A 27785-nucleotide genomic window follows, 5' to 3' on the forward strand; every position below is an offset into this window, starting at 1 on the left:
AATGCGTCTCTGTAGTGGACCGAGGTCTACAACTCAACTGAATGGGAAGCTTTTACCTCACCAGAGGGAGCACTTACTCGTCTTGTTGGTTTAATGAATCACTCGGGTTCAGCCACATTAAAGAGATCTTGGACACAGTATCTTAGGAGAATGCCGCAAACTAAACCACTTAATCTCAAGCAAAGACTGGACCATGAACTTGAAATAAGGCTCTACTACACTGCAGAAATGAAGCCAACTTTGGCTTCTAAACAGGTCATGTAACCCCAGGGGATTCCAGGTGGTACTTGAAAGATTTTGCCTTGTTCAAATCAATCAATCAGTCAGTCAATTAATCAATCAACCAACCAACCAATCAGTTAATCAATCAATCAATCAATGGTGGCACTTGAAATATTTTGCCTTGTTCAATTCAACCAACCAACCAACCAACCAACCAACCAACCAACCAACCAACCAACCAACCAATCAATCAATCAATGATTAATATTAAATAGATTAAAACGCTAATTGTGATTAATCATGTAACCAGTCACATGATCGTGAGTGAGACTGCTTTTATTCAACAGTCCAATAAACAATGTTAATATTAAGCAACTTACCTTAAATACACTATTTCAGTTACTTTGTCTATTTTTGCTCTGTCAACGAAGGCATTCACAAAACCATAGCAGAACCATCTGAGCAACACACAGTAGCGGCTTTCGTGAAATAATCCCGTTTTTGAACGTATCAGTTGAGTGAATTATTAAGTGACTCATTTATAATAATTGACTTGTTTTCTTTCTCGATTGAATCTGTGTTTTTGAATTACTCAGCTGAGTCAATGATTCAATGATGCACTCATAACGACAGTCACTTGTTTAGTTCCTGAATAAATGTGTTTTTGAGCAAATCTGTTGAGTGAATGATTCACTCATAAAGGCTTTGTTTTGTTTCAGAATGAATCAATGTACTTGAACGAATTGGTTGAAAGAACAAGTTAATCATTCACTCATAAAGACATGGGACTTAAGGCCTGTTCACACCGGGACGAATTTTGCGCGTGATATTCGCCGACGTTTAACGCCTCGTGACTAAACAAAGGGTGCCAATGTGAGTGTGCACACCGACGCGAAAAACGCCACGCGTAAAAGCGTCATTTTTTAAAAAACGCCTCGGGTTCGTTTTTTTGGTTTGACGCGCCGCGTCAAAAACTATCCGACAAATGAGATTGGCGCTTTTGCTCACGTGTATGGAGCTTCTGAAGTTACAGTAAAACACAACTTGGGGGCGCTCAAACACAAAACGATCTTGCCGAGCACACATACGTAACGGCGAAGAAGATATACGCCGAGTAGCGTCTAAACACAGCCGGGAAGAAATAAGACGAGGAAGATGCAAGGCAAGATGATTGTAGAGCTGCTGCTCTCGTTGGTGTCGGAACATAAAGAACTATATGACAAACGCGACAGCGAATACAAAAATCTTGATAAAAGAGAACTGTTATGGAGTGGTTTCTGTTTTACATTAAGCGCCATCTAATGTCAGGGAATGAATTTGCATGTTCACTCGGCTCATCGTCAGCGAAAATCGCTTGGGTGTGAACACAAAAAACGCGTTGAAAAACGCTGGCGAATAACGCGAGCCGATATTCGTCCCGGTGTGTAGGGCCCTTTACTGGTGTAACAATGTAACTTGCAGAAAGAGAAAAAATCCTCACCACTAATTCACAGACTGACACGGAGGAGTTTATAATATAATATAATATAATATAATATAATATAATATAATATAATATAATATAATATAATATAATATAATATAATATAATATAATATAATATAATATAATATAATATAATATAATATAACCACCCATAGAATCTGCGATTTTTGTACAGGCAAGCAACACCATAAAAATCCACTGTGAAACCATACAATTTTTAAAAGTGGGCTCTTGGAAGGCAAAGTGGTGTGTATTGATGCATCCAGTTAAGACAAGCCATTCTGTGGAGAAAACACAGTCCAAATATGATCTCCTAATCAGTCATAGACCTGAAAGCTGAGAAAGTCTGGAGGCATTAGAGGGAAGGTTCTTTTGTCTAAATGAGTGATGAGTGGCAATGCAGAGGACACAGAGCCCGATCATTAAAACCAGCATCTTAATTAAACTTCATTTATGTGGGCTAATTCAATTTGCCCCGAACAAGACCAACACATATCACAGTTTCGCGGCAGATGAACACCCCTCTGCTGTGGTTAGATGAGAAAATTAGATTAATGACAAATTAATTACAGAGATTTTCTTTAATCATGAGATTAATAAAGAAAAGAAAAAAACAGGCAATCTTTGCTTCTGACGGCCTCAAATACATTTCCATTACAGTGACATTATGATTCACTGTTCTAAAGCTTCAAGATAAAAAGTCCAGAATTTGACTGACATCTGCTGGGCTAATTTTGTGTGAGAGATATCCCACAATGCTTTTCACTTAATTTGACCTTTGAGTTAAAGAACCAGTTTTCTTGATTTCCAAGAATCCAGAAAAAAAGTTTTTAACATTGAAAATACAATGAAAGCAGCAGATCAGCATTAAGCTAGGTTTATACTCTACGCGTCCGCACGAGCGCGAAGGTGCGTGTGGCAAAAATGACATCATTGCGGTGTGGGCGGTCATGCGCGTTGGGTGCGCAAGATCCCATTTCGCTTGGCAGTGTGCATGGCTTTTTTTGTAACGGCGCACGCGGCTCCGCATCCGAAGATGAACGACTTCGAGCTGAGTCTGGCCAAGCTCGAACTTCTCGCCACACCAGCACCCAGTTTGCACGTCTAAATTAGTTGCTTACATTTAAAAAAATGAGCATACAATAGCATAAAAAATATTTTTAATGAACATAAAGGTCCATGTTTAATAAAAATGTTCACGAAACTTAATGAAATGTTATGTACATACACATTCTCATATCCATATATTTTGTTTTATTTTCACGAGTAATAATCTCAGGGTTTACTGGGTTTTACACGATTCTTTTTGTAGTGTGGTATTGGTGGTAATAAACACTGTCACGTGTGTATAGCTTTCTTCTTCTCACCGCTGATTCCTAATGGTTTAGAGGACAATTACTCAAGTCGCCCCCTATCGTTTCAAAGAATAGTACAACGGCGAGCGCGTCAAGTATAAACGCCTCGTCCGTTTGGGGAGGTGCGCGCACAGTCTGCGGAGACTCGCGCTGCGGAGCCAGGCGAAAGTATAAACAAGGCTTTAGAATGATTTCTGAAGGATTACACTGAAGACTGGAGTAATGATGCTGAAAATTCAGCTTTGCATCACAGGAATAAATGATATTTAAACTAAACAATGAAGCTTCTCAAAATTCCACAGTGTCATTTTGGCTCATTCCTTTCAATCAATCCTAAGCCGCAGGAGTGATGGCAAGGAGAAAAAAAAATATCATTAGACAACACAACTTCAGTATAACTGACAAAGACATTATGAAGAAGTAACTGCACTGGGGCCGAAGTGTGACAGATATCCCCTAATTAACAATCCAATATACTTTTTGGGAATCCTGTCAATGTCAATCTATAGAACATTTCACAGTAATGAGGAAGTGGAACTAAAGCTTCACGTGGCCAGAGCACTTTCATTCATTATGTGCTTGTTTCCCTTATTAAAAATGACAATTTGAAGTGAACATCAACAAATGGGCATGTGTTATATGAGCCGGTGCTAATGTTGTTGTCTCAATGACAGAATAACTGCGGTTTCTACCGAAGTGGAGTCAGATGCACCATACCTTTTTCCACATACAGTATGTTCCTTTTTTTCTTCTCCAATTAAAAAGGAATGTAAATCAGGCCACGCATTTGCATATGATGGTAATATTGCCCTGTTTTTTGACAGGATCGAGAAGGTATGAGGGAAGGCAGAAAAATGGTATTCTAAATCTTTGGAGTTTTAATGAAAATCTTGCTTTAAGACATTTTTTTGAAGACAGCAGTGATGGCTACCTGACTAGATTAAATCATCAGAACTCGCTCTATACAAATGGCACTTATAATTTGCAGCAGCTACATTTTAATGATCATCTCAATAAAGCTTTAGTGTGAGGGATGCCGCCATCTGAAGCTGCGATATTGCCTTCAACTGCATCTGAAAACCCTTTGCCGATTTTTATGAAGCTAGTGACGTAAAGTTCTGCACAGGCACACAATTTTTTTATAATCTTAAACATTAATCATTAAAATGAGAGCCTTTTGTGAAATTATTGTGCTGCATAATGAGAATTTTATATATTTACCTGTCGTTAAGCGACAACTTCTTATCCACAGTTCCATTATTGCAGGCGCAGCCCTCTGAAGCAACTGTACTTTCTTGTGCCTTGCTTAAGGGCATGATGGGATATGGAGGTCCTGATGTACTCCCAAAATCTTACCACCCCAACTCAATTATTTAGACTTACAAAATAACCTTCAAATAAATAAGACTTTTCAGGAACTTTAAGGTCTTTAATGAACACAGAGAATAACCCCCGAGAAGGCGCATAACAGTCAGTAAACAGTCAAACTGAGGAGGGAGGGTGGGGGCTCTGGAGGAGGACGAGGGGCTGGGGTGAAGGCCAGGAATTAAGAGGAGATTGTGGCGGGAGAAACCAGGGTGGCAATGATGGTTGGAGGAGCCAGGTATGAGCAAGGAGCAGAAGAAGCCATGCAGAGATCCAGAGCGCAGCCAGGATGAAGGCGGAATCAAGGGAGGGAGGAGCCATGGTGGAGACTTGGCTGATGACACTATGGGGATTACTAATGGAGATGAGGCCAGTGGAAGGGGAGCCCTACACGCAGATGGGACCAGGCAACACTGATGGTCCTGGAGGCCAAGACAAAGCCGCAGTGATGAGCATCTGAGGTTGAGCCGGTGGGACTGAGGACCGAGGTGGAGCCGGAGGGACTGAGGACCGAGGTGGAGCCAGAGGGACTGAGGACTGAGGTGGAGCCGGAGGGACTGAGGACCGAGGTGGAGCTGGAGGGAAGGCGGAGCCAGACGATGCAAAAGAGGTGGAGACGCAGTGCAGCAGACACCCCGTAAGTCCGCGGCTCAGGCAGGGTGACGTCTGACCAAGGCGGAGCTGGAGGGACAAGGGAGCCCAGTGGAGCTGTAGGGATGATGGTCTCCTGTGGTGCCAAGGGAGTGAGGAACCAAGGTAGAGCCGACAGGTCGACGGACAGAGTTGGAGTGACGGGATCAGTGGCTGGAGGCAGAGCCTGGGGATCCTCTGTAGGTGGAGTAGGAGACCGGAAGACCCGATGCAAATCCACTGGCTGGCTTTGGAATAGGCGGGAGACTTGGAGCTGGGTGGGACCAGCGGGGACACATGAGACTTGGAGCTGGGGGAGACCAGCGGGGACACAGGAGACTTGGAGTTGGGAGAGACCAGCGGGGACAGGAGAATAAGGAAAACATTCTCTTCCAATTCATGATAAAAACAGCTTGCAGAGGCCAGCTGCAGCTCACCAATCAAAGTACCACGAGACCTAATCTATCAAAGTATTACGAGAGCAAGACGAGACCAGTCGTCTGGGTCAGGCACTGTAGTTTCCCAAAATCGCCTGCACACGCTCAGATGACGACACCGCTGTTTCACGATTGGCCGAATTCACCAAAGACAACGATCATGTGTGTTGCGAGTTTATTCTGACACATTCAGCTCAACTGATGCTCACAAATTCATGTTTTTATAACAGTAAAAACTTAATGTTATATTGTGTCATTTTTATCAAAATAAACCCCAAAAATATAGACACACTTTATTAGAATTTAAATAGTATACGCTTATGTTAAACTTGATTCTTGTACACATTATTTCTAATTTTAGGAGAAACATCTGAGACAAAGGTGATACTCAAATGATATATAACTGAGAACTCCAACTGAATGATATAAAGTAAACCATTAAGCTACTGCTACACAGCTAATTTCAAATGAGATTTCTCATTTGTTTCTCCTAGCTTCTCAAATATTTATCTGTAATCTCAGAATTTCAGAAGAGATCTCAACAACATCTATAGCTCTAACTGTTCTTGGATTTGCCAAGACACCAAAATCTGCAATCTAAAGTCAGAAATCTCAATATGAGCCTAACAGTTTTATTCACATTCTGGTACTCTTACTGTATTGTCTTGTTTGTGTCTATTACATTTCCTTTCAAAGGAACACTTCGACTTTTTGGGACTTTAGCTTATTCACCGTATCCCTCAGAGTTAGATTAGTCCATACATACCTTTTTCATATCCGTGCGTGCTTTAAGTCTGTTTGACGCACCCACCGCTAGCCTAGCTTAGCACAAAGACTGGATGTAAATGGCTACAGCTAGCATACTAATCCCAATAAGTGACAAAATAACGCCAACATTTTCCTATTTACATGTTGTGATTTGTATAGTCACAGTGTGTACAAATAACAAGGTCATATGAGGCACAGCCATTTTTTAAACGTTTAAATACTGGGAACTATTTTCTCAGAAGGCGAAGCACTGCTACTTGGGCGGAGTGATTAGCATGGTATGGTATTAGGTATGGGCAGTTTTCATTTTTGAGAAACTGTGACCTTGTTTGTGAAATAGTAGGCTACTCCCGTTCTGATTCTCCCCTCGGCCTCAGTTCTGTTCGGCATCTTGTCTATCAGCTAACAAAGCTTGTAACTCCTCGTCTATGTATTCTGGCTCAAAACGATATGGTTCTGGATCTTGGTTTGATACCAAATAAAAAACCTCTGACAAGTCCTCAAAGTCAGCCATGATCACGAATCACATTCGCTACTAGCTAGTTAGTCACGTTGGTTTTGTTGACGGAACGGCGCTTCTCGGGTGCTGCGCTCATCACTCCGCCCAAGTAGCAGTGCTTCGCCTTCTGAGAAAATAGTTCCCAGTATTTAAACGTTTAAAAAATGGCTGTCTCATATGACCTTGCTATTTGTACACACTGTGACTATACAAATCACAACATGTAAATAGGAAAATATTGGCGTTATTTTTTAATTAGTATGCTAGCTGTAGCCATTTACATCCAGTCTTTGTGCTAAGCTAGGCTAGCGGTGGGTGCGTCAAACAGACTTAAAGCACGCACGGAGATGAAAAAGGTATGTATGGACTTATCTAACTCTGGGGGATACGGTGAATAAGCTAAAGTCCCAAAAAGTCGAAGTGTTCCTTTAAAGGAATTTCATGAAAAACATTGGAGAAAAAGGTGATACTCAAACGAGAACATAAGTGAACTCCAACTCAGTTGTAAAAAAACTGTAAAAACTCTCACTGTAAAAAAAAGTTGCTGCCTTAAACATCCAAATTGATTGTACTTAAAAATGTAAGTCATTTCAACTTAAATTACATTAAATTTACAGCAATGTAAAACATATGTAGTCATAACTTACTGATCATACAATTTTTTATAGTGCTTCAAGCTACTGTTAGACACCTTTTAAATAAATTAAACAGGATGTCTCATTTGTTTCTCCTAGACAGGAATGAGATTATATAGAGATCAAATGGAGACTTTTGCCCAAGTCTCCTGCTTTTCATATGTTTCTTCTGAAACAAAAGTCAAAGATTTCTATATGAAGATTTATCTCCAAATTATTTGAGCTATGATGTATATGAGCTATGATTCATGAGCTATGATTCATTTTACACCCTGTACTTTTACTTTATGCAAACTGTAGTCTCATGTGTGCCTCATTGTGTTCTCCAAATGAATTTTAAAGTTGATAAAAGAGCAAACTTTGAGCAATATAATATGGATTTTGTCACATATATAACATTCTATTCTGCCAACATTTATATTTTAAGTTATTATACACAATCTACATACTTGGCTGCCTTACGTATAACAGATTATAATAATTATATTTTTCATATAGCTGAAAAACACTAATAACATAGTAAAGGACATTTTTTGCAATCACATACTGTATCTTGTCTGGCAAAATAATGAAAGCGTTCATGCGGTACAGAAGTAGTGCCAGGATTAGCATAAATGCTACATAGTCAAGGTAACAAGCTCTCAAGAGTGGTTCAAAAAGATTATCTCCATATATGGATGTGTTCCACAGGTTACATCGTTCAGAATCAAAAGTACTTGATTTGATAGCACACTTCAACAATACGGTTCACATTCGCCTCATCGTACAACGGGCAAAAAAGAACAGAATGAGTTAGCCATTCAATTCTGCCGTGACTCACAGGAGACATTTGGCAAAAAGCATGCAATTTTGATACTTCCAAAAAAACACGGACAAAGGTGTACTTATGAAATGTCTTCAAGTGCCCTCCACTTAACAGGCATCTTTGGCTTGCTTTCATTCTTCCCGTGGACACCCATTTGCGCTAGCATAAAGGGCTCAGAGCTATTAGAGTCAAAGCAAGTGACGAGCACCGTGAGAGGAGCTCAGAACCAACACAGACACTTTGCGTTTACATTCCCTTTCATATGAAAGGCTGGGAAGCAGGTGCACGAGAGGGCTGAAAAATGCTCCATTGAACACACTGCCCACACCAGACGCTATCATGTGAATTCCAAACATTTCAGGGAATTTATTTTAGAGGCTTTTTCTCAGCATTGAGACAAGAGAATGTTAATGGGTCATTCCTATTATGCAGTACATTTTCAAATCCCCACATACATATATACACTTACCACATTTTTTTTTAAAGAAATTAATTGCTCGGCAAAGTTGCATTCAATTGATGAAAAGTGACATTTATAAAATATTACAAATAAATGTTGTTATTTTGAACTTTCTATCAAGGCATCCTGAAAAAAAAAGTTTGCACAAACACTGATAATAATAAGAAATGTTTCTTGAGCATGTCACAACCCCAGCTTAGGTTTCCTTTTTTTGTGTTAGGACTTTTATGTTGAAGCGTTTTCTGTTACCATTGTTCCTGTGTTCGGTTCCTGTTTGGCTTGTCACCATGGCTGAATCCGAAATCGCCCCCTAAACCCTCATTCACTATTTCCTACATTAGTCCACTAATACGGTTCACTTGAAGGAGTGAATGAAAACAAGTGAGCGAATTCGGACAGCCGTTGAGCGTCAATGCGTCAACCATTACAAATGGCTGTCCCCTCAAATAGCGCCCTATTTTGGATTTAACCCATGTTTGTTCCCATGATTGTCTCCATAGTTAGCCTTGTTTCGTTGACTACAAATCACCTTAACCTGTCCCTCATCAGCCCCTTGTTATCTTGTATATAAAGTGTTTGCTGCATCTGGATCCTACTCTCGATCCTCTGAAACAGCCCCTGTTACAGAACAGCAAACCAGCATATTAGAATGATTTCTGAGGGATCATGTGACACTGAAGACTGGGGTAATGATGCGGAAAATTCCGCTTTGCATCAGAGGAATAAATTAAATTTAAAATTAGGGCTGTCGATTTAATGGATTAATTTAATTAATTAGTTATGGAAAAAAATGTGTTAATTATTTTAACGCACCCACCCCGCCCCAGACCTATGTAGGTCATCTTACATTTCATACAGTGGATTGGTGATGAACATGAAGCAGAGCGACAACTTACTGTGTGATAAAGGCTATAGAATGCAGTTAGATGCCCCTAAAATTTTTTATATTGGGGAAAAGATGAGTTTTTGTCTCATATCTTCTTTTATGTTCCACATAAGAAAGTCATACAGGATTAAAAACGACACGAGTGAGAGTAAATGATGACAGAATTTTCATTTTTAAGGTTAACTATCCCTTTAATACCCATTTACCTAGTGTCACGTTTAAATCAAGAAACATAAACGAGGACTCAAATGCAGAAAAACAAAGGTAAGATTTTAATTAACTAACCAAACAAAAGTACAAAGAATAAACAAAACTCCCACGTGGGGAAAAACACTAGAACAAATACTAAACAGGTTTAAACACTAGGAACAAAACACAAGAACATTAGACAACGTAACAGCACAAGACTACAGACACAAGGAGACTAAATAGGGGAGCAAACAAAGGAGGTTAACGAACACAACAGGTGGGACAAATTAACCAATAACTAGATAACAAGATGGGAGGGGCTAGACAATGGACACGAGCACATGGCTCAAAACAACAAAACACCCAAGTGCAAAACAAGACAGGACAAGCTTGTGACATAACCCCCTCCTAAAGGAGCGGCTACCAGACGCTCCACTAGGATAGGAGGGACGGACCAAGGCGGGACGGGAGGGACAGACCAGGGCGGGACAGGAGGGACAGACCAGGGCGGGACTGGAGGGACAGACCAGGGCGGGACGTAAGGGACAGACCCGGGCGGGACGGGAGGGACAGACCAGGGCGGGACGGGAGGGACAGACCAGGGCGGGACGGGAGGGACAGACCAGGGCGGGACGGGAGGGACAGACCAGGGCGGGACGGGAGGGACAGACCAGGGCGGGACGTGAGGGACAGACCAGGGCGGGACGTGAGGGACAGACCAGGGCGGGACGGGAGGGACAGACCAGGGCGGGACGGGAGGGACAGACCAGGGCGGGACGGGAGGGACAGACCAGGGCGGGACGGGAGGGACAGACCAGGGCGGGACAGACCGTCCGTCGGGCGGCCAGGGCGGAACAGACCGTCCGTCGGGCGGCCAGGGCGGAACAGACCGTCCGTCGGGCGGCCAGGGAGGAGACTTTCCCTCGGACGGCCAGGGCGGAGATTTTCCCTCGGGCGGCCAGGGCGGAGACGACCCCTCGGGCGGCCAGGGCGGAGACGACCCCTCGGGCGGCCAGGGTTCAGGAACTGGAACTGGCACCCCCGGCTCGGGCATTGGAACTGGCACCACCGGCACTGGCACCACCGGCTCAGGCACTGGAACTGGCACCAACGGCTCAGGCACTGGAACTGGCACCAACGGCTCAGGCACTGGAACTGGCACCAACGGCTCAGGCACTGGAACTGGCACCAACGGCTCAGGCACTGGAACTGGCACCAACGGCTCAGGCACTGGAACTGGCACCACCGGCTCAGGCACTGGAACTGGCACCACCGGCTCAGGCTCAGGAACAGACACGGGCTCCGGCTCAGGAACAGACACAGGCTCCGGCTCAGGAACAGACACGGGCTCCGGCTCAGGAACAGACACGGGCTCCGGCTCGGGACCAGATACCACCGGCTCGGGAACAGACACCACCGGCTCAGGGACTGGAACAGACACCACCGGCTCAGAAACAGACACCACCGGCTCAGGGACTGGAACAGACACCACCGGCTCAAGTGTGTGCGTAGCCCACACACACCACATGGCTGTGGCCATAATGGCCAGTGTCGCGGTCACTGAGGGCTCAGGAACAGACACCACCGGCCCAGAAACATACACCACCGGCTCAGGGACTGGAACAGACACCACCGACTCTGGAACAGACACCACCGGCTCAGGAGGAACAGACACCACCGGCTCAGGAGGAACAGACACCACCGGCTCAGGAGGAACAGACACCACCGGCTCAGGAGGAACAGACACCACCGGCTCAGGAGGAACAGACACCACCGGCTCAGGAGGAACAGACACCACCGGCTCAGGAGGAACAGACACCACCGGCTCAGGAGGAACAGACACCACCGGCTCAGGAGGAACAGACACCACCGGCTCAGGAGGAACAGACACCACCGGCTCAGGAGGAACAGACACCACCGGCTCAGGAACAGACACCACCGGCTCAGGAACAGACACCGGCTGTACGGCCATCTTGTCCAGGCACATCGGCTCAGCAGGCATGACGTGAACAGTTTCTGGCTGGGCAGACACGACGAGAACAGTCTCCGGCTGGGCAGACGTGACGTGAACAGTCCCCGACTGGGCAGACGTGACGTGAACCGTCTCTGACTGGGCAGACGTGACGCGAACCGTCTCTGACTGGGCAGACGTGACGCGAACCGTCTCTGACTGGGCAGACGTGACGCGAACCGTCTCTGACTGGGCAGACGTGACGCGAACAGTCTCTGACTGAGCAGGCGTGATATGAACCTTCCCGGGAACCTCTAGGATCTTAAACAGCGTCGAAAAATAATCCAACAACGTTTCAGCAGGCGTTCTGTCAGGGGACACAGACTCAGTGGCAGCCATCTTACCCGGTGACACAGACTCGGCAGACGTGACGTGAACAGTCTCTGACTGGGCAAACGCGATGTGAATAGTCTCTGGCTGGACGTGAACAGTTGCAGAGGAAGCCTTTCTTCTCCTCCTGCGTTTTGGAGTCCCCGAACTCTGGACCACCGGCACTGAGATCACTGGGACCATCGGCGCTGGAACCACCGGCGTTGGAACCATCGGCACTGGAACCACGGGAACAGGCGATGAAAGACGCTCGGGGCTGAACCTCGCCGGTCCATGGTCAGAGAATGACCAAACTGGAGAATGCTGTCGGTGCTCACCTCTAGTATCTCCTCCCCTACGTCCTCCACGAGTTCCCCTAAATTTGACCAGCCGGGTTCCTCTAAAAGTCTCTCTGTCCCATGTGGTAGGAGAGAGCCCGCGAGAATCCATACTGCTGAGTCCTCAAATGGCTGTTACGTTCTGTCACGTTTAAATCAAGAAACATAAACGAGGACTCAAATGCAGAAAAACAAAGGTAAGATTTTAATTAACTAACCAAACAAAAGTACAAAGAATAAACAAAACTCCCACGTGGGGAAAAACACTAGAACAAATACTAAACAGGTTTAAACACTAGGAACAAAACACAAGAACATTAGACAACGTAACAGCACAAGACTACAGACACAAGGAGACTAAATAGGGGAGCAAACAAAGGAGGTTAACGAACACAACAGGTGGGACAAATTAACCAGTAACTAGATAACAAGATGGGAGGGGCTAGACAATGGACACGAGCACATGGCTCAAAACAACAAAACACCCAAGTGCAAAACAAGACAGGACAAGCTTGTGACACCTAGCCTTTTTAATACTCCATAAATCTCATGGCATGTTTATGCAATTGAAATTGCAGTGTAAATGCATTCATACCATACATACTGTGTCTGTAAATCTAAATACCAATTCAGATGCAGCTTCTGAAAAAAAAAAGGCCGTTATAGCCTAAAAGTTTATGTGTAATTATATGTTAAATCCAGTAAAATATTTCTTTCTAAAGCAACTTTTTGTAATGTCTATTTGATATTTTAAATTCATATCACAATAATGACTTTTGTGGGTAATTTCTCAGCTAATTAATTTGCTAATTAGATTAATTAATCGGCACATCACGTAATTAATGAGAATCAAAATTGTAAATGCTTGACAGCACTTTTTAAAATATATTAAAATAGAAAAGTTATTTTGAACTGTAATAATATTTCACAATATTACTGTTGTTTATATACCAAAGTGTAAACACAGTCAGTTACATCTTATAAGTAGAGTAAACAGTTTAGAAAGAAAGTGTGCGTGTAACAATATATTGGATCTGTGCAGCTCTTAAAGTGACTGCAGCCTAATAAACCTGCTTCCATCTGTGTGCTTAAAGTTAATCGAACAACAATAGAGAAAGAGAAAATCACTCACGGCTCTTGACAGAAGATCTTTTGTAGCTTTATTAAGAATCAGTGTATATTTAATTATTTAATTGTTTTTATATTTAATTATTCAATTTCTTTTGTTAAATAAACCTGATGTAGGCCTACCTGAAACCCTATACACTGACATTAAAATGACATTTACTTTTTATGCAGCTATATATATCTATGCTACAGTAAAACACAGTTCACTTTTAGAATTTGTTGGGATAGCCTACTTTCTTCTCTTAAAAAATAGAAACATATATATTGGTTGTATCATTTTCAGTTTTTAAAATATATAAATATAATTTACATTTATTTTACACACTTTATTGTAGGGGTGCAACGGATCAAAAAACTCACGGTTCGGATCGTTTCTCGGATCAGAGTCACGGATCGGATCATTTTTCGGATCAGCAAAAAAACCTTTTTTTTTTGTTTATTAACACTTTTAAATTATTAAATTAAAATATATAAAATCAACTTAAAGTGTACAAGGCATAATATCTTCTTTTAACATAATTAATGAAAAACAACTTAAAGTGCAACATAAAAAGGCATATCTCCTTCCTTTAATGCTTCAATGCTTGATGTGTTTCCACTGTCATATAGGGCTGTCAAAATTGCTCAAAAATGACGTTCGAGTATTCTCTCTAAAAAAACACATATATTCGAACTATTCGAACATCTGGTTGCGCATTTTGTCAATGACGCGCATTATGTCAATAACAGGACACATTAATACAAAGAGACATAACTACTTGTATAGGTAGTTTATTTAAGTTTAAACATATTTGACAACGTATTACCTACACAAAAACAAGTAAATCAACTAATGGCCAAGACAGCAGACCTCACTCTCGCTCACTCACTCACTCGCACTCTTTCTCTCTCTCGCCCGCCCTCACCCTCGTGCTGCGTTCACACACCAAACGCGAATAGAGCGTCTGGCGCGAGTGATTTCAATGTTAAGTCAATGTAAATACGCGTTTACGCGCGTCTGGAGGTCTTGCGGCGCGAATGAGGTGTCACGCTCGCTGCGGTTCATAACGGTTTAAATGAACAACAAATATAAGCAAATGTTGAGTGCTTTTTTTTCCCCCATAAATCAATCCGCGGATCACGTGTGTGCCGAACCGAAGATATTGATCCGAACGGATCACGGATCAATGATGATCCGTTGCACCACTACTTTATTGTATCGCATCGCCTATTACATATTGCATTGTTTAAAGAGTTTTCGTTTTTTTTTTATATTGTGAAGCCCTAATATATATATATATATATATATATATATATATATATATATATATATATATATATATATATATATATATATATATATATATATATATATATATATATTCAAGCTATATGTATAAATATCAATCATATCAAGCCACAGGAGTGATGAGAAGGAGAAAATTGGTAATATATGTAAAACCTCATTAATAATAATAATAATAATTATTATTATTTCTATGAATAAAATATACTAAATATATTAAAATTGTTTTTTAATAACTTTTTATGAATAATAAAATCAAGGGATAATCCAAGTCAAGGGATAATCCCTTTTTTTCTTATTTTCTTCACGGGACATAAAATGAGAAACAATTGATATGGACGTGTAAGACACTGAGATACAGAAGAGTGTTTTAACATGGATCTCCACGTGGCCTCGTTTTCCGAAAGTCACGGCGTCCACTCACAGCGAGAGCACACAGGTAATTCAAAGTCATTATCAAAAGTGTTCTCTCCAATAAATTGTCTGACAATGATCATGGTGTCCTCTTATCCTCGCTTGAGTGGAAGTTTGCACTAAACACTAATTATCACACAGAGATTCTTAACTCAGTGAAGCATTCGCGACGCACGTACACACGCGCACAAAAACGCTCGCGAATGGACCTAAATGACAGTGCGAGCAAATTACATGGTATTCCGAACAGGAGAACAATGTTAGTATCAAGGACGTCCACCCTCTGCCCACCTTGTGCCCAGCCATCAGACACATTCAAACATCAGACGCTGTATTTTTCGCCCGTGGAGTTCTTACATTAGCATTCGGACCGAAAGTTTGTGACTTTTATTGACCTCTGAATCCATTTTCACAACTTTAATCCGAGCAGATTTCCCACTTCATCTGAAAAGGAACATACTGTGAATGTTTTGTTGACACTCCTGTATAATCACTCCTACCTTAGCGCATAAGTTAGTTGTAAAAAGTCGCCCGTTTCGTGGCTGGGGTATTGGTGAGGGGATGTGAGTGCTATTAACTTTGAGTTCCAGCCCTGCATATGTACAGTAAGTGTGCGCCTACTCAGGGCCCAGTGAGGGTCCATGCAGCTGATCACCTCAGGCTACTTGTACCACTGTTGTGTTATTAGCATCAGAGCACCTGAAAAAGAAAGGATGTGGGTGTTCCTGCTCCTACAATCCAAACTCTTTGTACCTACATGCCCTCTGGAGTCTCACCTGCCATTTACAATAAATCAATAGCTGCACCAGAGAGGAGACCGAGCTCCTCTCTGTGGAGAGAATTTTGAGAAGTTCATCAGACTTTACTGATGTGAGCGCTGGTGAAATTCCATGTGGCTTAGCATCCATTAAAGGAATATTCTGGGTTAATTTCAGCGGACTAGCTATGTATCATGTGACAAAATCCAGCCATTTCAATTGGGAATTTCATGTGAGGGGTGAAAGATTTCTCAATGCAGAAAAATGCTCGTGTGCTTCATATACAGTGCTATGCATACGTTTAGACACCCATGCTAAAGCTGACTAAAAAGAGGAATAAAAAAATCATCTTTTGGAAATTTAATTTAATGCCTTAATTAAAAAAAATTGGAAAAATCTAACCTTTAAGGACACCAATTTTGGAATTAAAATAGCCCCACATCATCACATAGCCTTCACCATACCTAGAGATTGGCATGGTTTTATTTCAGTTAGCCTAATAGCTAGTTTGATTGGCATTGAGAGATGATCTTATGGAAAGTACTCCATGCCAATCTCTAGGTATGGTGAAGGCTATGTGATGATGTGGGGCTATTTTAATTCCAAAGGCCAAGGGAACTTTATCAGGATGCATAATATCCTGGATTCATGAAGTAACTGGCCTTTAAAAAATAAAAATCTGCCTGCCTCTATGGGAATTTAACATAGGGGTGTCCAAACTTATGCACCCTGTATTTTAAGGAAGAACATTTATTTATTTACGATACATTATTCATTCACAAAGAAAATTGGTGTCCTTAAAGGTTGGATTTTTCCTATTTATTTTAATTGAGACATTAAGTTCAATTTCCAAAAGATGATTTTTTATTCCTCTTTTTAGTCAACTTTAGCATGGGTGTCTAAACGTATGCATCGCACTGTATCTCTACACAATTGGCAATAGACCTTACACAAAAAGTTTTTAACAACCTAGAACCTATTCTATATGTCTTGTGCTTATGTAATCTTCATCAGAAATATCAAATCCAGGTAGAGTCAACATGAAATGACATTCTCAGACATTCTCTGACTTCTGTAATGTGATGTACGTGTGTCAGGACTTTTTTTTATTAATGTACAAAATGGAACTTTTCATCTTGAATTGACTGGATTGTGTTTCTATACCAGTAAGTTAAACTGCAAAAGACACCCGTCTATAAGCACCTTTGATGAATCCCAGTGATTCTTTTGAATCTTTAATCTTCTGAATCAATTAACTAAAGATTTATTTTGTGACTATTTCTGCAAGATGCATCTTATGCCAAAGGATAACCCCGAGTATGATTTTGTGTACTATGAGTAAATTACTCAAACGATTCATTAATCAAGTTGTTCACAACCAAATCAAGTAGTATCCCTTACCATTTGTGCCCCTACAAATCTATTAAGAGACTCTAGAAAGCATCGTAAAGTGTTCTTGACAGAAATGATCTGGTCTATAAGCAGATCCATAAATGTGGAGCTGGGGAAGGTGGAGGGTTTCTGAAAGCACGCTGCAACTGCTACAGCAAAGGCTGACTAAGTATTTGAGGGTTAAGCAGCGAGCTCATTGGCTACTGATACAGCAGGGACCAATCAGCTGTGCCCAATAGAGAACAATGTGACTGCAAGCAGATTGAGTTATGGACATATGAGCCTGTGCCATGTAGAATTCCATGACATAACTTTGTATTTGTTTCGGAGCCATTTAATTTAACAACATTTTGTAGAATAACAAGCACTGATAAATCATGTTCAATAACATTAGGAACATTTATTAAAGGATTTACCCCCAAAATTAAAAATCTGTCATCATGCAGTGATATAATTTTTAAAAATATCTTTCTTTGTGTTTATGACATGAGGGTGAGTAAAGAGTTGTTATTTTTGGGCGAACTATCCCTTTAAGAAAGTAAATGGGGTAAATTTGTCACAAAAAAACCCCAAGAATATTTCTTTAAAAAGGCAAATCCCATTCGATCGATCCTTACACAGGAATCCTAGTCATAAATATTCACACACACACACTTTACTGCACACACATCACGTAAGAAGCAAATGTAACAGAATACAAAATCAAACTCCATTAGCTTCCCTGTCAGGTCTGATGCAACATGTAGGACACATAAGATGTATCCCACAACCGAGGACGTCAATACATGGAGACGCGCCTGCCTTACAGACATTCTGCAACACGTGAAAGCAAACCCTGTGATATCAGCACTTTTGCAGACTGTGCCAGAGGGTTAATCTTATATTCATAGACCTCTCTTTGCTCTTCATACACACAGGTGAATGCTGACCACACGTGTTGCTGAGTCAGCTGTTTGTCAGTGTACGATTACTCCACAAAGCCACTCTGATAAAAGCTTCACCAAACCTCAATCTCTGGGTGATCATAAAATCAATTCAGACCGCTACTGCCTGCCTCAATCCCACAGATAAGTCTTACACACATAGGCCGCTTTCAAACTCAATTCCTTACTAGTCAAAATACGCCTTCTTCAGCAGGCAAGCTGAGTCTGGAGATTTCCCTCATTCGCTTTCCTCCAGCAAAACCCATCGCGGCACATTTTGTAAATCCAGTTTCATTTGCCTGACATCTTTCCATGGGATTCAGCCCAAAGTGCTTGTCTTAAGAACAGTCAGAATAAACGAAAGATCGCTCTCTTCTTGACAATTTCTGTCTGGAAGATGTTGTAGTCAGCATAGTGTACATCTCAGAGCAAAAAAATCTGGATGTGTAATGCTAATTAGAGTGTCTGATTCAATTGGAACAGGATTCAGTGACTATAAATGTGCCTTGAAAAGTAGATTTTTACATTTTCTCACTGAAATGTTAAGTAGTGCTTGCCCATGCAAAAGTCACTGATGCAATGGTAGGTTGTGGGTGGTTGCAAGACGCTACTATAAGTTTCTGTGTGAATGGGACATTTTGAGACATCCTAAAAACTGACACTGGCTGCGTCCGAAATCGCATGCTCTCTAAAATAGGTACTTAGCCTATTTTGAATAAGTAATTACTTCACAACCGCTAAAAAAGTATGTTCTATATAGTATTAATGTGTATAGTACAAATGTAATCTGGATGTACTATATTCGCCATGTTGTCATTATCATGTGACCTTACGTCACTTCACTGCCATACACAAATCCTCTCCCGTGGCCTCATGGTATAGTAAAGGGTCCATCATATGTACACTTCAGAATCTCCCTGGAAGAATTAAGTCATCTGCCTACTCTTTCATGAGTACTGTGTATTCGGACATCCATATTTTGTCACATACTGTTTTTCACCTAATATATAGTAGGGAAGTATGCGATTTCGGATGCAGCCGTTGTGAACGTAGCCTATAATCTGGTCCCTACTTCAACGGTCTGACTCTAACCACTAGGCAATTATTTATACAGCCAGAACAAATGCAATCACACTACACCAAACAGCCATCTTCCCTTCAAACATCATATTTAACTGTTACGCTGAACAAGTCTTTATTTGCACTCTGGTGGAGCATCAAATGCTTGCACTTCTAGAAAAGAGATGCTAGTTTGTCCACTTTGATTTTTTATTCCAGTACAGCCTATTTTCTTTCTGAACTGAATGCATGGAGAGTTTATGAAGTCTAAATCGGGCTATAGCGTAAGTGAATGCCATGACTGAGATCCCCTAAAGTGAACTGATGCATTCTCACGGCTTGCTACCTCCGCTAACAGCCCAGACAGGAAAGCATCACTGCTCTACTAAATATAACACTATGGCGTTGAGTGCTCTGATTCACAATTGCTTGTCTATAGGGCTGCCTGGAGATGTGCTGAAACAAAAAAAATCAGCAGTGCATCACCGATCATGTGACTTCAATTGGCCCCTTTGACCCCCTTGCAGACACACAAACAAAAAAGCTAGAGCTTCTGATACAGATATATATATAAAAACGGACCAGGTGACTTTAGTGCACATTATTATAAAGATTTTTTAGATTCTTAAACACAATGTTCTAAGTGGTTACTAAGGAGTTTCTATGGTGTTCTGGGTGGTTTCTGGGTAGCTGCTCAGTGGTAACTAGGTTGTTATTCTAGGTGGTTACTAAAAAGATGATAGGGTGTTATATGTGGTAGCTATAGCTAGTAATTTGCTAAATGGTTTCTAGAGTTTTCTGGATTGTTGTTTACTAGCCCAAGTAAAAAGAACCACAAATAATGTTTTATATGTTTTTTTTGGAGAGTTCTGGGTAGTTTCTAGAGAGCTGCTATGTTTTTATGGGTTTTTACTAGCTCAAGTAAAAGAAGCCTTTGAAACCACATTTCTATATGGTTGCTTTGGTATTCTGGGTGCTTGCTAGGAAGCTGCTATGTAGTTGCTGGTTGTTAAGGAGTTGCTAGGATACTCTGAGTGGTTTCTACGGAGTTGCAAGACAGTTACTATAGTGTTCTGTGTTGTTGCTTACTAGTCCAAGTCAAAAGGCTCAAACAAAATTGCTATGTGGTTACTATGAGATTTTCTGGGTTGCTAAATGGTTACTAGCATTCTGGGTTGTTGCTTACTAGTCCAAGTCAGAGCCTAAAATTACATTTCTATGTGATTGCAATTAAGGCTGTTCTTGGTGGTTGCTAGGAAGTTGCTAGATAGTTGCTAGGGTGTTCTGGGTAGTTGCTAGGGAGTTGCTATGTGGTAGCTAGGGTGTTTTGAGTGGATGTTAAGGAGTTGCTAGGGTGTTCTGTGTGGTCTCTAGTGAGTTGCTAAGGTGTTCTGTGTGGTCTCTAGTGAGTTGCTAAGGTGTTCTGTGTGGTCTCTAGTGAGTTGCTAAGGTGTTCTGTGTGGTCTCTAGTGAGTTGCTAAGGTGTTCTGTGTGGTCTCTAGTGAGTTGCTAAGGTGTTCTGTGTGGTCTCTAGTGAGTTGCTAGGGTGTTCTGTGTGGTCTCTAGGGAGTTGCTAAGGTGTTCTGTGTGGTCTCTAGGGAGTTGCTAAGGTGTTCTGTGTGGTCTCTAGGGAGTTGCTAGGGTGTTCTGTGTGGTCTCTAGTGAGTTGCTAAGGTGTTCTGTGTGGTCTCTAGTGAGTTGCTAGGGTGTTCTGTGTGGTCTCTAGTGAGTTGCTAGGGTGTTCTGTGTGGTCTCTAGGGAGTTGCTAAGGTGTTCTGTGTGGTCTCTAGGGAGTTGCTAAGGTGTTCTGTGTGGTCTCTAGTGAGTTGCTAAGGTGTTCTGTGTGGTCTCTAGTGAGTTGCTAAGGTGTTCTGTGTGGTCTCTAGTGAATTGCTAAGGTGTTCTGTGTGGTCTCTAGGGAGTTGCTAAGGTGTTCTGTGTGGTTTCTAGTGAGTTGCTAAGGTGTTCTGTGTGGTCTCTAGTGAGTTGCTAAGGTGTTCTGTGTGGTCTCTAGTGAGTTGCTAAGGTGTTCTGTGTGGTCTCTAGTGAGTTGCTAAGGTGTTCTGTGTGGTCTCTAGTGAATTGCTAGGGTGTTCTGTGTGGTCTCTAGTGAGTTGCTAGATGGTTACTATAGCATTCTGGGTTGTTGCTTACTAGTCAAAGTCAAGAGCCTCAAACAACATTTCTATGTGGTTGTTAGGGTGTCCTGTTTGATTTCTAGGAAGTTGCTAGATAGTTACTATAGGGTGTTCTGGGTTGTTGTGTTCTAGCCCATCCCAAATCTCTGGATATAAAAAAAATAAAAACATTATGTGAGGTATTATTCATGTAAAAAAAAAGTGCAGTGTGAGTTACATGCTGATGGATAAAATAAAGTTCCATCCAACATTATTTCTCACCAAATATTTTGTTCCACTCACAAATGTTACATTTGAGAAGTTAAATGCATTGCTAATGCCACATAATGTTGTTTTGCAGTATTTGAATACTTGATGTAATGGTGTATTTGCGTCCTTATGTGCATGTGTCTTCAGGCATCTTCGGTGCTTCTATTCAAATTTTCTAGGCCCAAGCGCTGCACGGCCCCTGACAGCTGGGATCTCTCAGCGTCTGTTTTTGTTATTTGACAAAAAGAGCATCTTTTTGTTATGGCTTAATAGCTCTCCCTCTTCGTACTTCTTTAAGGAATAGATGATCGTAATCAGCATTTCTGCCAGCGTGCTGTTGACAGAGGCATCCATTTGCAGTGAAGCGTAGTCTGAGCATCTCTTTACAGATCATTCAGAAAGAGAGAGCGAGAGAGCAAGAGCGAGAGAGCAAGAGAGAGAGAGCGATGTGCCGCATCCACAGCTATGTAATTATTCTCATTATGTCAAATCACCGTGCCAGAACAATAACTGTGCTTTCATAAAAGGACCCCAAATGTCCATCTGCTCTATGTAGCTGAACACATGAGTTTCATACAGGAGAGAAGGAGAATTAAGTGACAAGAGGAGACAAGAGCATCAACAAGAGACAACTGTCGCCATGGTGAACCTGGGGCAGTCAACTGCTTAAATTAAGATCAAATAAAAAAATGACCATTTTATTTTAGCCAAGTCTCCCTACTTTAATTTAATATTTCAGGCTCAGTTAAGATTTTTATTTCAAAAGGAAAACATCTAGGTTTCTGTTACTGGCAGTTACAATGGAAGTGAATGGGGCCAATCTGTAAACATTAAAATATTAAAATATGATTAACATGATTTTAGCATGAAAATAGCATTTTCTGTGTAAAGACATGAATGTCACTATTCTATTATTTAATTTCTTAATGTTCCTGGTCTTACTGCTTACAATTTTTTAGTGCGCATTCCAAAGAAAGTGTTAGCGTAATCTTTCATCAAATGTAGAACTTGTTCCGCCTCTGAAATGACATTACCAAGCCGTTTCCACTTCCAAATTTAGTTCTATTCGAAATAGATCACATAACAGAAGCAAAATGGGTTGTGAATGCTTTCACTTTGACTTATTTTGGAGTACAAGTGCTAAACGTTAGGTCACCAAACTAAAGTTTTTTTTTTGTTTGTTTTTTTGCTAAATGGCATAGAAAAGCCGCCATAAATGTAGAACTGATTCCATAAAGACTAAGCTTCTGCTTAAATAATTCAAGCTAGCCTTTGAGTAAATCAATCAGAGTTTAGAAGGACTGTCAGATTGTAAAGATGGAACAATTTTGACCTCCATTGTGCGCAAATGGACATCAGCAAGACTCTGCTGTTTGTTTAAGGCTTTACCAGTTCCTGTCTAAACAGAATCTCTTGTTCCTGATGTCCCCATACACCACTAGAAAAACTAAATCCTCAAAGAGATCCAATCCTATGTCAGTGTGATGGACTGTTTTGCCTCCCAGGCAGAAGAGGACTCTAACAGTAACAGTGTAATTTCTAATCCAGGTTAAAAGACAGTAATGTAAAACCTTTTCATACCAGTGCATTTCTTCGGGCTGCCTGGACGCTTCCCATGCATCCCTAACTTGCATCCAAAATTCTCCTCCCAGAACTCTGCAAACCAAACGTTCCGTCGGTTGTTGGACAAGGAGCGGCTTTTGAAGTATCTGTCAAAGGCTGAAAATAAGTATGAAAGCATTGGGATTGGACTGGAATTGCAAGAGAAATATTAAATCAGAATTCGTCCACTAGACAATTACCATTTTACCTTCTATGGATGCTCTTTTTGGGAGGATGGTAATAGCACCTTCTGCCACACTTTCCTGCTGGACGACAGGAGATATCTTTGAGCCCCAGCTGTCTGATCCCACCCACAGGAAGTGACCTGTTTGGTTATTGCGCATTGCAGCATCCAATACACGTCTGAAAGATGAGCAAACAAAATACACCTTCACATGTGAGGCAGTGAATTATCCTAAAACCTAGAAACCTTGAACATTTCTTTCAAACAGACCTGATTCACTCTGATTTTCTGAGGTCAACAGTGTTCTGTTAGACCACTTAGAATAAAGTCATCAGCGTAATGGGCAAGATTCCAAAGGACATCATATAATAGGCTTAGAAGGCCAGTGGCTCTCCGGAATATGGGGACGTGATTTGGTCCTGTGCTACAGGTACATGAAATTTCATGGCATAAATGACTGAAAAGTGGATTATGTTCAAATGAGTTCTCCAGGCCTTAGACGGCACATTATAGGAAATAGCTGACTTCACCCGTTCTTGAGGTTTTCACCTAAGAGCAATACTTACGGCTCGACTGCATCATCTTCAATTTAACTCTATGAAAGTCATAGTTAAGTATCTGTGGTTCGTCCAAAATTGGTAGCTTTTCAACTGATTTGACTTGAAGGCCCTATGAACTCAACATTTGACTTCTTATGGCTATTAGTGCATTTCCAATGCATTTATTAACTAAAACACCTAAATGCTAGTCTAACTCTGAAAGTTACCAGACTTCTAGAAGTTACCACAACTTCAAAATATTCTCGGTCAAAGGACCAAATACAACTAGCCTTCAAAAGATTAAGGTTGGTAAGTTTTTAAAAATATACATTTTTGAAAAAGTCTTTTAAAAATTGCAGCTTCATATTGTGAAACATTATTCAAATTTTAAATAACTTACTGACCCCAAACTTTTGAATGATTGTATATTGAGGATTCATCCTGCCCTACAAATTTTAGCCCAACCAAATACATTACAATTTAAAAGTGGCAGCATTAATGGGAAAAACATAGACTCAAGAAAGCCATTACTCTTATTTCTCAGTAAAAATAATCCATACAAAAAAATCTGAACAAAACCAATTTCAGTGTAAAATGCTTGTAAAAGACTAGGCCTATTCTTTTTTCAACATATTAAAAGGGCAGATTACCATTATTATTTAATATCTACACATCAATGAATATGACGGAATGAAAATTGCTATAGATAAAGACACCTGATGTCATCTTCATTCGCAAACATGACGATAGCACGAGCATTGGGTGTCTCCAGTAACCGCAGGATGATCTTGTCGAACTCTCCCGGTCTGGGCTCTCTGGGGATCTTCAGAGACTGAGCAATACACACACCGCCTGAGAGAAAGAAGATGAGGAAGTGGCAGAGAGAGAGAGAGAGAGAGAGAGAGAGAGAGAGAGAGAGAGAGAGAGAGAGAGAGAGAGAGAATATGGGGATGGAGAATGAATGATGGAGAGATAGAGAGTGAGGAAAGGAAAAGGAATGGAAAGGAATTGGATAAGAGGAAAGATTGAAATTGAAATGAAAGGAATTGAATAAGAGGAAAGATTGGAATTGAAATGAAAGGAATTGATGGGGAAGGTAGGGGAAGGGAAGGGAAGGGAAGGGAAGGGAAGGGAAGGGAAGGAATTGGAGAAAAAGTAAAGTTAGAAATTAGAAAAAAATTGTATAAGAGGAAATGGAATGGAAGAAAGCGATGGGATGGGATGAAAAAGAAAGGAAAAAATTAAAAGAAAATGAAAGGATAAGAACAAATTAAATGGAAGAAAGCGATGGGATAGGATGGGATGAAAAAGAAAGGAAAAAATTAAAAGAAAATGAAAGGATAAGAACAAATTAAATGGAAGGAAGGGGGGATAAAAGGAAAGAATAATTGGATGAGAGTAAAAGAAATGAAAGGAATGGATGGAATGAAAGGAAAGATAAAGTAAACGAAAGGAGAATGGGGAAAGAAAGGAAAAGAAAGGGGAAAAGATGATTGGATAAGATTTGGGGGGGGAAATTGGATAAGAGGAAATAAAAATGTAAAGAAAAAAATTAATTGGATAAGAGGCAAGGAAATGAAAGGGAGGGAAGGGATAAAAGGGAAAGGAAATGAAAGGGGAAGTGTAAAGGAAATAAAAGGAATAGTAAAGGAAAGTATAATTGGATAAGAATTGGAAAAAGGAAATTTGATAAGAGGAAGTGAATTGAATGAAAGGAAAGAAAACAGGGAAAGGGGAAAAGGAAAGGATAAGAGGAATTGGATATGAGGAAAATAAATTAAAGGAAGGGATGGGATGAAATAAAACATGACAATGGAGACAAAAGAAAGAAAAATAGGGAAAAGGAAGATGACAGAAAAGACGATAAAGGGATATTGCAAATTAAATTGAGTATGAAAGCAGAAGAGAGTGACAAAGAGAGAAAAAGGGAGAAAGGACATCAGAAGGTCAGAAAGCACGGAAGGAAGGATGAAAACACCGCAGCGGCAACGGAAACTTATTCCATTATAAGATGGACAGGGACGCACATAGATTAGATACAGAGGGACCAGAGAACAACAAACAGATTCAGTGTTTCTCTCAGCGGAGTGAGGAAAGCGTGTTTAGATTCAAATGATATCTGATAGTGTCACCTTGCCCAAGGTGCCTGCGGGAACACGAGGTGATGTCAAACACGTCCCGGCTTATTTACTCGGTCTAATGCAATTCACACCGTGCACTTGAAAACCTGCGGCCACAGTGTCATATCCACCGAAATGTACACAATAGCAATTCGGTTTCTGTATTCAGAGATGCGGCAAGAAAAATTGTGACAAGCCATGCCGTCAAGATCTGATCAGGTCCTTAATACATCTCAGACAGTCACGCTAATGGAGGATTCGTGCTCGCTGTCTCTGACTCCAAAACAAACCATCTGCTCTCCAGGTCAATTTAAATCCTCGCAGGCAATATCATGTTGTCAGGGAATTTGCAGCAAGGAGCATTTGATATGGAAACCGGCCACTGCTTGGCGTAAAGTGTGGCTATTATAACCCTCCATCTTGCCTCTAAGCCCTCAATTACAGCATAAGCACTTCACAGCCCGAGTTAAACACTCCAGTACCCCTCCAAAAACGTGCTCTCAACACTACAGTCCATTTAATGAACAGCTATGGTGGCCTCATCCCGAGAGCAGCTGTGGAAGCCTTCATGATGCCCAATTCACCGGAAGACACCCAGTTATTATGCCGAACGGGTGTCCTTTTGTCGCAATTGACGTTGAATAATTATAAATATAAGGTTAAATGATTATTATTGCTTTAATGTTTGTGATCTTTTTGTTGTTAACCTTTACAATATATACAAACAAACTACATTACCCATGAGCAGTGGCGCGAGTGATGAGGAAGGAGGTGGAGCTGGAGCGTCAGTCTGTAGTGCTCTATGCTTGTTTTCTTATGCTTTCAACGTTGTTTTGTTTATCATCAAAAATTCTTGTTCAGTTAAGTTTCCAGCAAAGCTGAGATGACGCCTGTCTCATTATTTTAATGTCTCCAAACTATTTCACCTTTCAAGGATAATCATGCTTTCCTTAATGGTGGCTGTTCTCCTTTGTTATCAATTCCGTCAACATCGTGTAATTGAGATGCTGTGCAGCGATAATGTCTGCTGGTGGGGCGTCTCCATGGGGCACACTTCAAGATAGCAGGTCATACTTGAGATGCAACCTCACAATATCATTTTTAATATGCACCCTTTAAAAGGTAAATAAGGAGTAAATGTGAAGCTCAGTCTAGACTCGAACCAGAGACATTCTGGCTTTGAGGCGACAATGCTAACCACTGAGCCACCGGCGAAATTGCTGCAAACTGCAAATTTGTAACACTGTTCCCAAAACAATGGAAAAGGGGTTTACAAGAACACTACCAAATATAATATGATATATAGAAAGCCTATCTGTACTGTGTGGAAAAAAATAGGGAGGATTTTCTAAAGATAACAATGCCAATATATCATTGGCATAAAATATGGGCGTGGCCAAGTGTACCCTAAAGTCTATAATTCCTTAAGAAAACCTCAGAAATTCAAAAATTAGGCAAACACAAGTGACGTGAATCTACAGAAGCATGCAAACTTTTTGGAAGATCAGGCGCTATAACAATTAAAAAGACTATAAATCAGTCTCTCCAGTTTTTCGCAATTCCGCCTCTGACGTGTGTGCCAATGAGCTAGCATCACGTC

General features: G+C 41.1%; 1 protein-coding gene across 2 annotated transcripts in view; it reads right to left on the reverse strand.

The window, feature by feature from the left end:
- The window catches only part of grm8b (glutamate receptor, metabotropic 8b), a 168906-nt gene that overhangs the window by 42127 nt on the left and 98994 nt on the right, over positions 1–27785 (reverse strand). Inside the window, exons 4-6 of one of the 2 annotated variants that reach the window (XM_081356280.1) lie at positions 24782–24917; positions 23551–23705; positions 23322–23459 (exon numbers count right to left, since the gene is read on the reverse strand). In XM_081356280.1, the coding sequence (XP_081212406.1) occupies positions 23322–23459; positions 23551–23705; positions 24782–24917 (429 nt within the window). The remainder of the gene's footprint in view (positions 1–23321; positions 23460–23550; positions 23706–24781; positions 24918–27785) is intronic. The other variant, XM_081356279.1, reaches the window with a different exon arrangement.

This window comes from Scardinius erythrophthalmus (assembly GCF_964197995.2).
Source record: "Scardinius erythrophthalmus genome assembly, chromosome: 24".
Classification (NCBI taxonomy): Eukaryota; Metazoa; Chordata; class Actinopteri; order Cypriniformes; family Leuciscidae; genus Scardinius; species Scardinius erythrophthalmus.